At 43.3% G+C, this 12,303-nt stretch overlaps 2 protein-coding genes across 2 annotated transcripts in view; one reads left to right on the forward strand and one right to left on the reverse strand.

Annotated features, from left to right (window-relative positions):
- Positions 1-3,699, reverse strand: part of sh2d7 (SH2 domain containing 7) — a gene marked incomplete at both ends in the record, with an annotated part of 4,576 nt that extends 877 nt beyond the window's left edge. Inside the window, 4 exons of the mRNA XM_079230496.1 lie at positions 978-1,220; positions 1,828-1,993; positions 2,101-2,190; positions 3,482-3,699. Of these exons, the coding sequence (XP_079086622.1) occupies positions 978-1,220; positions 1,828-1,993; positions 2,101-2,190; positions 3,482-3,699 (717 nt within the window). The remainder of the gene's footprint in view (positions 1-977; positions 1,221-1,827; positions 1,994-2,100; positions 2,191-3,481) is intronic.
- Positions 3,700-4,694: 995 nt separating this feature from the next.
- Positions 4,695-11,920, forward strand: dapk2a (death-associated protein kinase 2a). Its single transcript, XM_079231359.1, has 9 exons — positions 4,695-4,830; positions 5,026-5,122; positions 7,145-7,366; positions 8,330-8,468; positions 8,546-8,675; positions 9,673-9,748; positions 9,846-9,998; positions 10,099-10,144; positions 10,849-11,920. Exons 2-9 carry the CDS (start codon positions 5,064-5,066, stop codon positions 11,506-11,508), a joined length of 1,485 nt encoding a protein of 494 aa, XP_079087485.1. The 5' UTR covers positions 4,695-4,830; positions 5,026-5,063; the 3' UTR covers positions 11,509-11,920.
- Positions 11,921-12,303: the final 383 nt, after the last annotated feature.

Raw genomic sequence — 12,303 nt, forward strand, 5'->3', positions numbered from 1 at the left:
TCCAGACCGGACAACAGCGTTGTAGAGACCTGTCAATCACCTGGTAACCCCCTCCCCTAAAGCATCCCCTGCTTTATGGTCTGTTTGACTCTAAATGACCATAATTTACTAAATGAACATCATGCTGTATTGAAGAAGACTTGAAACTAGAGATTGAGACATAAACTCATGTTTACAATGTTTACTGAGGGAATACATCAAGAGAAGTAGAGTCATTTATATAGACTTCTATACAACCAGAGGAGTCACCACCTGGTGGTCAGTAGAGAGAATGCAGCTTTAACACATGAAGCATAGACTTCTATACAACCAGAGGAGTCACCCCCTGGTGGTCAGGAGAGAGAATGCAGCTTTAACACATGAAGCATAGACTTCTATAGAACCGGAGGAATCGCCCCCTGGTGGTCAGGAGAGAGAATGCAGCTTTAACACATGAAGCATTGACTTCTATACAACCAGAGGAGTCACCCCCTGGTGGTCAGGAGAGAGAATGCAGCTTTAACACATGAAGCATAGACTTCTATAGAACCGGAGGAGTCACCCCCTAGTGGTCAGGAGAGAGAATTCAGCTTTAACACATGAAGCATTGACTTCTATACAAAATAAAAATGAGCCAAACAAAGTTGTCACTCGTCTGTTGACATCAGACTTTTCTTTTCAAAGAGTGTTTCGATGTTATTCATTTACTCTGCACTGCTTCTCTTAGTTGTTGCTGTAGAACCTCTCCGCAGTGAGTCCTCCACATGAGGAAGTCGGTTTATTTTATATGGCCATATACTGACCACCCTGCTGCGTTTATTTGAATGGGACTGTGCTTTCAAATCCTACTTTACATCTGTGCTCAATACTTTCTGAATATCTTCCACCACTGCAAAGGGGGTTCGGACCAACACCTTTTGGATGAAGGTCAGAACTCTGAAGGTGTACCTTTGCATGCAGCACAATTCCTCAACAAACAAACACTTAATCCGTCATACCTGTACGAGGGACATTGTGTCCACAGACACCGTTCCCTTCAGCTTTCTGATCATGGATTTCAGCGGCAGCGCAGGCGGATGAGCTGCCGGCGCGGCGCTTTGCCGCTGAACCCTCTGGTTGTTGCCGGCGTCGCCGGGAGGATCGTGTTTCTGGTCCCACAGGGTCCGCAGAGCTTGAACGCTCAGCCCGGACTTCCCTTTGGCCTTGTAGTTCACCACGTCATACAGCTCATCTGTGTTTACCTGTAAATGACAACCAGCGTTATTGTCTCTTCGCCATGTAAATGATGTCGGCGCCAGTCAAATTAAACCGTCCGTAACATCTGTGGCTGTCACGGCTTCCCAGAGTGGCTGCATTGTGTTTTATTGGCTGTTGTTATAATTTAAAACTACCGTCATTAAACTTAGATCAACACTTTTTTTTACACTATTTTTAACAATACAGAAAACATGATACTCTTACAATTGGTGTATTTTCAATCTTGTGTCAAAATCGATTTTGATGTGTTTTTTGCACGTTTCTGTTATTTCGCTTGAAAGCCCTTTTTTTTCGGAGAGCTGAAACTGCCCGAGTTGAAATATTTCAAAAAAGCGAAAATTTGCTTTTTCGTAACCATTTGCGTCTCTTCATTGACTTTACATGTAATCTACTCGCGCGGATAATTTGCAACTCTTTTGGTGTGAACGCAGCATGAGGACCATGAATGCCGGAACCAAATTTCTTGACAATCAGTCCAATAGATAATTACCATTTGGTCTTAAAAAAACGTGTCAAAACAGTGAATAAAACCACATTAACTGGAAACATCATGTAAAGTTTGCATTCAGGTAAAACCAGACCCCTCCTCACCTCCACCCAGCTGCAGGTCAGGTGTTCCCCAAAGGGCTGGATGGGGCTGTGCCGGTAGTGCTGGATCAGCTCAGGGAGACTTCCGTGTGTCCGGCGGTCTCTTGAGACGACGAACTGTCCGTCTTCATTCTGGGTGATGACAAAATGGCGGCACCGGTCTTGACCCCTTTTTTCAGAAAGGGGAACAAAAAAGCATCAACCAGTGAGGTGACTTCAGAAAGGCCAGCAAAGATGCGACCGCACAGTGTTGTTTTGGGGGGTTGTTTCCCTCACTTGTAGGACAGGATGTAGCCGATGGCTTTGTCACTGAGGCGGATGAGAAAACAGCCCGGAGCTTTATCTCTCAGGAGATCCTCCGTGTCCCTGCAGGCCGAGAGCGAGACACAAACGGTTAGTCAAATTAGGCTTAAAAATAACTCACCGTGTCACGAAACCTCTGTTTTCTGTGAGGGATGAGCAGCTGTTACACCCGTTTGATCCGGTCCAGTATTATTAGGATTATTCACTTAATTGACCTTTTGAATAAGGAGAACTACAGCCTCAGTCTTAGTCTGAATTCATGGGGGATCGATGCACCCGGAGGTCCTGGTGGGACCAGGAGCTTCTGGGGACTAATGTCAGCAAACTTTAGGTTGATATTGTTCTGAAAATGGTCCTCTGTAGACCTTAGTAGTCCTGGTCCTCTATAGACCTCAGTCTAGTCCTGGTCCTCTTTAGACCTCAGTCTAGTTCTGGTCCTCTATAATAATAATAATCCATCTATAATATAAATATGTAAATCATTTTGATGTGATCTGTTGTATTTACTGCTTAAATATGTACTGTGTGTGTATATATATATATATATATATATATATATATATATATATATATATATATATATATATATATATATATATATATATATATATATGTGTGTATATATATATGTGTATGTATATATATATATATATATATATATATATATATATATATATATATTGTGTTTCATATTTAAATTTATCAGAAAATATGAAGCCTATGAAATACCCACCATGTTTTAAATGATAGAATATAGCCTTCACTTCATAAAACCCTTGAATTACCATCAGAATATTGAACGCATAACCTCAGTGGTGAAAGAAGTATTTAGATAATTTAATTCAGAAAAGTATAAATATGCAATATAAAAAATATTGCATTTATATGTAAAGCACAAGCTAAAAGTCTGACATTGAAAATGTGAGTAAAGTGCAGGCAGCTGGTATTATGAGCAATAGAGTGGTATAATATGTTTTATTATCAGATGATTATGACGTATTTATGAGTCTGGAGTGTTTTCCATGTTGTAGGTCGAGGTGGAGCTGTTTCATTATTTGTTAAACCGTCACTAAAGCTGACAAACAAATCGGGTGCAGTACAAATTATCTGAAGAAGCAGAAAGTTAAAGCATGAAATACTCATTTAAAGTACACGTACTTTAATAAAAGTACACATACTTTAATAAAAGTAGTTACATTCCGTCCACACTGCAGAACAATAACAATAAACAAACAGAAGCATCCTGCAGAAATCTACATTCAAATACATTACAATTAAAATTCCACAACCTCACCAGAAGCAGAAAGAAGCGAGTTTCTTTATTCCCACGAACTCAAACGCGTCGTCCCCTTACCTTCGCGTGGAGAAGCCTTTGAACCAGTCGGGGAAGTTTCCGTTGTGCAGGATGAGCGGCGCCTGGGTCTCGTTGAACCACATCAGCACCAGCTCCTTCAGGCCGCCCTCCGAGACCCCCAGCTGCAGATCCACCTGGTCCAGCTGCAGGTCCACCTGGTCCACCTGCAGGTCCTGGTCCACCTGGTCCATCTGGTCCACCTGGTCCAGCTGCTCCATCCTCTCCCTCCTCTCGGGGTCAGAGCTCAGCCTGCATGCTCCTCTGCTCAGTAACGCTCTAAAAGGAGGACGAGGTGCCTCATTTGCATGTTTCCTCTGGGCGTCTCTCTGGCTGAATCAGGCTTTGTTTCAGTCTGAGTCCTGCGGCCGGATCCAGTTCACTATCTGAGTTCCTGGTCCCAGACTGAACCTCGACCTTCATTTCACCTGAACCGGGTTTCTTTTATCGGTAATGACAAGAACATGGGGGAGCTCAGGATGGGCCTGTGTGTGTGTGTGTGTGTGTGTGTGTGTGTGTGTGTGTGTGTGTGTGTGTGTGTGTGTATTAACTCAGAACCAACATCTGACCCCAACAAGGAAGCTTTCATATTGAAGCTGTGAACTCATTCATGTTTCAGGGGTTTGGTCATAATCAACAGAAGCATTGATCACATGATTCATATGAGGATGACACGTTAGGGAGTCACCAAAGTTATTGATATTCATCCTGTGGGAACATGAACGTGTGAACCAAACTTTATAATGACCTCATGCTGAAAATGACAAAGGTCAACCTCATGGTGGCGCTAGAGGAAAAGTCAGAGGATCAAGTCAGTAAGGGAAGGAGTAACATATATGTGTATATATTTGGTATATATATGTTGATCATATGTTCATCAACATGATCATCAAATAGTAAATGTTGAAATGCATCAGCCTTATTAAGTTAAGAACAAAACTAAAATACACCCAGAAATTCATTTCATGTCAGAGTCCACAGTGCGCCGGAGCGCGCGAGACAAACAGGTGTCATAAGTTCACGCGCGAGCTGAAAGATGGCCGAGCGCGCACACAGACGCGGTGACGTCAGAACCCCATTCATATTATGGCAAACTAACAGTTTAATTACGTGTCCGCCGAGGCGCGTGGTCGATTCAACACTAAATGCATCTTCTGACTTCAATGCGTCGGCGTTTGATTCGGCATGAACCTTATGCACTAAAACATTATAATAATGCGTTATGCTTTTTAAAAAACAGTCTAATTCCATCCAATCATAAGCGTAGATGTGTAGTTTCCTGAACGGAGTCCGTGACGCGCTCCCCGTCCGGAGAGAGGCGCGCGGGACAGGAGCAGGACGTGTTTAACACCGTAGGACATTTTATATATATGTTCTTATTATTCGTTGTATTATTCACAACATCGCGGGCTTCTGGGTCCAGAAAGCCAAACTGCAGCAGGAAATGTTTTAGAAAACGTTTCACTCGGTCAAGTCGCGTTTAGTGGAACAGTTGGAGAGACGTTTGTTTTTCACAGATGATAATAACGGTTTGTTCCTCCTGTCAGGTGAAGAGGTGACGCAGAAGTCTCCTCTAGTCTGCGGGATGGACTTCCAGCAGCAGCGCGTGGAGGACTTCTATGACATCGGGGAAGAGCTGGGGAGGTACAGACTTATTTCATTTAATGTCATGAATAATGATGGGTCTTCATGCAAATCATGATCCAGAGAGCGGGGAGTGTGAACAGAGACCCTTCCATGATTCATTAAATACATAAATGTATGCATGAGAATAAACTGGCATCAGATGGATCAATACATAGATACATACAAATATTAAAAGCAAAAAAATAACTAAAATAACTATAGTTCCTTACTCAAACTTAATATTGATTTAGTTATTTGTGTCTTATAGTGACAAAAATGGTGTAATATATATATATATATATATATATATATATATATATATATATATATATATATATATATATATATATATATATATAGTATATATATAGAAAGAAAACAACTATTATATACTTATTTTGGTAAACTACGTTCAAAATAAAGTACCACTTAGACCGACTCAGACCCACAAAGCATGACGGTCACTTCACCAGATATTGCTTTTCCAATATGGAAATGACCCTGAATCATTAACTGCATTCTGCAACAGATTCCAACTGTGTGAGGCAACGCTTCCCGTTTGACAGATGGCTGTCGGGTGCCGTGAAAGCAATGCATTCTGGGAGTCACAAAAGTCACATTTTGATGGCAAAGAGTTGCCGTATTCCTCTGATTCTACTTCTATGACATAACTGCATGTCTGTTGTGATTGCGTTGCTCTGGGCCGATGGGCGGTCAGGTGCAGTCAGCTGTTCTCTATGTCCAGCTGCTCTTTAAAGGACTCTTCTATCTTTAGCTGCGGCTATTTCTACTCCAGACGACGAGGAAGTGTTACGTTACAAACCCGGCACCAGAAATACAGACATGCCCTCTGAGCCGTGGACTCACCCAGCGTTGTACATGAAGCATTAATTGACACTTATATTCGTACATTTTTCCACTAAATGTTCAATTACATCCGCACATTCATTATTCTTGTGTCATAGTTTTGGATAATTATTAAAGCATATTGTATTACCTACAAATAGACACCAAGATCATTTAAATCAGGGAAATACAAACAGTTTTATGAAGAAAACTAGTTTTTGGAGACCCAATTGGTGGCCATCTTGAAAAATAGCCACCATCTTGGATTTTTGAATGGCCAATTGGGCAGATTTGACCAAATACCTCTGGAGAACAACAAAGCTCATGCGTGTATCATAATTTGCATGATTATTCCTCTATCTGCCCCACTATAAGCATTCAGTAACACTAACATAACAAAGTTGCATTGTATTAACTCACATTTAGAGAAATGGTCAATCAATTCTCTGCCTTTGTTTGCCATCAGGTGTAAAAACAGGAAAACGTGCTCTCCAAAATACATATATTTCTAATATTTGTACAATTAGTGATGATTAATGAATGATACAATAATGAAGCAAAGTAAGTTGTGACTTTGCTGAAAAGTTCAATTCACACATCGACATCCCTGAGAGGAGGCAGAGGTTTGCTAAAGGGACCCTGGTGCTCAGGGACACTACCGCTTTAGTCCACAGGGGGCGCCATAACCAACACTACCTCTTTAGTCCACAGGGGGCGCCAGAACCAACACTACCTCTTTAGTCCACAGGGGGCGCCAGAACCAACACTACCTCTTTAGTCCACAGGGGGCGCCAGAACCAACACTACCTCTTTAGTCCACAGGGGTCGCCAGAACCAACACTACTTCTTTAGTCCACAGGGGGCAACAGAACCAACACTACTTCTTTAGTCCACAGGGGGCAACAGAACCAACACTACCTCTTTGGTCCACAGGGGGCGCCATAACCAACACTACCTCTTTAGTCCACAGGGGGCAACAGAACCAACACTACCTCTTTAGTCCACAGGGGGCGCCATAACCAACACTACCTCTTTAGTCCACAGGGGGCAACAGAACCAACACTACCTTTTTAGTCCACAGGGGGCGCCATAACCAACACTACCTCTTTAGTCCACAGAGGGCAACAGAACCAACACTACATGAATGTTTCTTGGAGTGACTTTAAATAATTCACGCATCCAGTTTTTTTTCAGCGGGCAGTTCGCCATCGTAAAGCAATGCCGGGAAAGAAGCACGGGTCTGGAATTCGCCGCCAAGTTCATCAAGAAGCGGCAGAGCATGGCCAGCTCCCGCGGCGTGCGGCGGGAGGAGATCGAGCGGGAGGTGGACATCCTGCGGCAGATCCGGCACGCCAACATCGTCACGCTGCACGCCGTCTACGAGAACCGCACGGACGTGGTGCTGATCCTGGAGCTGTGAGTGAGCCGCTCAAACCCACGCTGAGCTTTATTTTGAGTTTAGCGGACGTCCTCGTGAGGTCAAACGCTCCAAATGTGCTGGATTCTTTTTTTTTTGGGGTGGGGGGGGGGTAAAATGTGTAACAAAAGATACACAAAACACACAAAGAATATTTACATGTGAACAGTGCCTTTAGTCGAGTAATCCAGGATTACGGTAATGAACTGTGTGTGTAGATCATTACGTAAATCAGACTCCAGAGGGCCTCCAGCAGAGACCAGTCCACCAGCTTAGCTCCTGGCTGCAGCAGCGTCTCCTCCTCCTCCTCTTCCTCCTCCTTCTGCATCTGCTCCTCCTCATTCTCCTCGTTCTCCTGCTCGTTGTTGTTCTCTTCCTCCTCCACTTCCTCCTCTACCTCCTCCTCCTTCTTCTGCACCTGCTCCTCTTCGTCCTCCTCGTTCTCCTTCTCGTTCTCCTTATCCTCCTCCTCCACTTCCTCTTCCTCCTCCTACGTCTGCACCTGCTCCTCCACTTCCTCCTCCACTTCCTCCTCTTTCTCCTCCTCTTCCTCCTCTTTCTCCTCCTGCTCCTCCACCTGCTTCCTCGTTCTCCTCCTCTTCCTCCTCCTCCATTTCCTCTTCCTCCTCCTCTTCATACTCCTCCTCATCCTCCTCCTCCTCGTCCTCCTCCTCCTCCTCCAGGACATGTTGTTGGACCTCCTGGAGGGAAGGGGGTCCCAGGAGAACCAGATGTCAGACCTGCTGCAGTAGAACGAGAGGTTTCCTAAAGGGACCCTGGTGCTCAGAGACACTACCTCTTTAGTCCACAGGGTGGCGCCAGATTCCACACTACATGAACGTTCCTGGTATAGAAACTTCAAGGCATAGTTATGAGCGTTGATGTGTAATATGAGCCGCTCTCTCTGGTCAAAGCGTGTCTGGCAGCAGGCCCTGAATGATTTGGGCGATCCTCTTCTTCAGGGTCTCTGGAGGAGAGCTGTTTGACTTCCTGGCGCAGAAGGAGTCTCTGAGCGAGGAAGAGGCCACTCAGTTCATCAAGCAGATCCTGGAGGGCGTCAACTACCTGCACGCCCGGAAGATCGCCCACTTCGACCTCAAGGTCGGTCCAGACGAGGCAGAATAACAGCGAACGCCATGAGCGCTGGTTTTATTCACATGACCTTCTCCCCTCTGCAGCCGGAGAACATCATGCTGCTGGACAAGAACGCGCCGCTGCCCAGAATCAAACTCATCGACTTCGGCCTCGCCCACAAGATCGAAGCCGGCGTCGAGTTCAAGAACATCTTCGGAACGCCCGAGTTTGTGGGTAAGAAACGAACGCAAGCGAGAAACGACAAAAATGTTGCGAATATGTATTAGTGAATATGTATTTGCTTGGAGCGAAAGGTCCAAAACTCGACTAAACCTTTGCACGCTCATCAGAAGTGGTTAAATGTTTGATGTTTTATGGGTTTCAGGATCGATGTGACAAAAGAGCTCGATAGCGCCTCCTATGAATAATAATACAATCATTATTTATTTAGCAGCTTTTAAAGCAGAGTTCACAAAGTGCTTTTACATTCACCAAACTTTCCAGTTTCCTTCCTCTCTATTCAGATATCATTCATAACGGATTTATACAACATTTTATTACTAAATATTTACACAACATTTTATTACTAAAGATTTATACAACAATATATTACGAAACATTTATACTACATTGTATTACTAAACATTTATAACATGTTTTATTACTAAAGCAATAGTATTTTTACATATTTTATTTCTTAATTTATTTCGTTACAATTTCTCTTATTTAACGGTTTTACCATTATCAATTAATTTAGTGCAGTATTTTTTTTATGTGTTATGTATAACTTTCTGTGCATTAGTCTTTTCATCTTTTCTGACGTTTGTAAATTACCTTGAATTGCATTTCATTTGTTTGAAATGTGCTTTATTTATGAAGTATGGGTTTTTATTTCTATTCTTTTTCTATAAAAACCTTTGAGGCTAATATGTCAAAAAAAAAAAATCCTACCAGAATTTTGAACCTGACTTTATCCAACATTCAGATTTCAGAAAGGTTGGAAATGATTTGCACATATTTGATAAGATAATTCCTCATCTGCACATTTTTAAAAACACATTTTCTTAATGTAAGTACTCGACCAGGACGAGTTTCATGGTGATATTTCTCCGTAATGTTTTGACCTCATCCCCTCGGGGTGTGTCCCTTTAAAACCAGAGGAAGCCAGAGAGGGAATATAGATGCTCTTTCTAACCGCTTTAACGACGTGTCGCCGGTTGTCCTTTTTAAGCACCGGAGATCGTCAACTATGAGCCGCTGGGCTTGGAGGCGGACATGTGGAGCATCGGGGTCATCACCTACATCCTGCAAGTGAACCCCACGACCACCTCCACGCCACTTCCTGGGGGTCCGCGGCCTCGACGCGTCTCATGAGCCGCTCGTCCTTTTGTGTGTTGGTTGCAGGCTGAGCGGCGCGTCGCCTTTCCTCGGGGAGACCAAGCAGGACACGCTGGGGAACATCTCGGCCATCAACTACGAGTTTGACGAGGAGTTCTTCGGTCACACCAGCGAGCTGGCCAAGAAATTCATCAGCCAGCTGTTGGAGAAGGACAAGAGGTGAGAACCTTCTTGTTGTGTTCTCCAGAATCACTGAACACCTCTGTTGTGACTATTATTATTATTATTATTATTTGGTTACATTTCTTTTCTCTGACAGGAAAAGATTAACAATTCAAGATGCTCTGAATCACCCATGGATCAAGGTGAAGTTAAAACAGACAGAATTACAGATTCATTACATTTTTTACTAACCCTTATCTACATCACAGTCCAGCCACTAAATGTTTTACTTACATTTTAACTCGTTTTTGGTCAAAAAGAAAAAAAAGATTTTGCCGATTCTAAATTTTGCAGCAGTTGCAGAGATATACGGTACAACATTATTGTGGCAGCGTTTGAGCTCAGGTAAACAACACTAAAATTGGTGATGGCACCCACCGACGATGCCACCACGCGCGATGGAAAACAGGTCTGGAGGCAGGGGTCCTAACCCAGCGAGCTAGCGAGTTAGCGAGCGGGGAGCTAGCGTTGTAAACACTGTCAAGTAAACACTGTTGTTTACTTGAGCTCAAACAGTGCAGCCACAAATTGTTGTTGCAGCTGCAGCTAGCCGCTCTGTTTGAGCTCAAATAAACAACAGTGCTGTCAGCGTTAGCTGCAGCAGCTAGCTCCCCGACAACCACCGACGGAAGCGGGACCAGCCCCGGCTTATAACCCGCATTTTCAAAGTCAAAAGTCAAAGTCAGTTTTATTGTCACTTCCTCCATTTGTGCAAACATACAGAGGACCTGAAATTATGTTTACGGTAGTTGTAAACGTGTCTGACTTATTATAGTATATAACTGCATGAGCCGGCATGCTCTTCCTTCTTTTGGACGGCGGTTACTAACTCTCCCTTCTTTTGCAGTCCAACGAGCACAGGGAGGAGAATAAAGCCCAGGAGCCGAAGAAACGGGAGCGCCGCCAGCTGAAGACGAAGCGCCTGAGGGAGTACACCATCAAGTCCCACTCCAGCATGCCGCCCAACAACACCTACGTAAACTTCGAGCGCTTCGCCCAGGTGGTGGAGGACATCGACCAGATGGAGAGCTCGTTCTGCAGCCTGGCGGCGGCCCACGACTCCCTGCAGGAGGACATCGACGCCATGGTGTCCGTCTACAACGAGAAGGAGGCCTGGTACAAGGAGGAGAGCGAGGAGGTGCGCCACGAGCTCTCGCAGATCCGCTACGAGTTCCGTAAAGTGGAGGCCTTCAAGAGGAGCCTGCAGGACGACATGCAGGCCTTCGGCTCCGGCCTCGGCGCCGTCAGCAGCCGCTACCGGGAGAGACAGAGCCACTTCGACGCGCTGCGCCTGGAGCTCAGCCACGAGCTGAAGTGGGTGCAGGAGGTGATGGGTTCTTTCCCCGCGGACGGAGGAGGCGGAGGCGGCGGGTTCCCCAGCAGCAGCTTCTCCACCGTCTTCAACGACGACGTGAACGAAGCCCTGAAGGAGCTGCTGAATCGCTCCTGTGGAGGAGAGCGGCTGACCGGCATCAACCTGGACTTTGAAAGCGGACAGCAGAGATGACGTTCACGCCGCGGCCGGTTGCTCCCATTTCTGTCTTTATTTGTTTTGTTTTTTTTCGCGTTTATCACGAATGAATGTACACTGAAAAAAATGTGGTGTTGGATTTACTCAATTTTATAAAGGAAAGAGGTCGCAGAAAATAAATGTACCTTAATCCATACATATTTTTTAAGTTGATTGTACTCATTATTTTCAACTAATTTCAGCCTCATTTTATTTATAATTTGAGCTCAACTGTTTTGAATAGAGTTAACATTTGCATTCAAATTTAAATTAATGTTTTAATTTCTACATACAAATCTAAGGGTTTGGCCGTTGTTAGCCATTATTATTATATTCTTTTAATTTATTAAAATAGAGCGAACAACATATTTTGATACAACTCTTACTTCATTCTAAAATGTAATGGCTCCATCCGCTTAAATGGAAGTACTCCTACATGAAGCATGTATATATATATATATATATATATATATATATATATATATATATATATATATATATATATATATATATATACACATACATACATACATACATACATATATATATATATATATATATATATATATATATATATATATATATATATATATATATATATATATATATATATGTTTTAACGTTTCAATAAACTGTTAACGTTTCAATAAAGTATAAAAGTAAAAAAATAAAATTGCAATAGTATAATTACATGAGCACTCCCTGAACCTACACTGTTAACATATGATTTACGAATGAATGTATCAATAAATTCACAATTTGAGGGAGTTTTCTATGTTCAAATGTGATACA

Source organism: Taurulus bubalis, assembly GCF_910589615.1.
Source record: "Taurulus bubalis genome assembly, chromosome: 15".
Lineage (NCBI taxonomy): Eukaryota > Metazoa > Chordata > Actinopteri > Perciformes > Cottidae > Taurulus > Taurulus bubalis.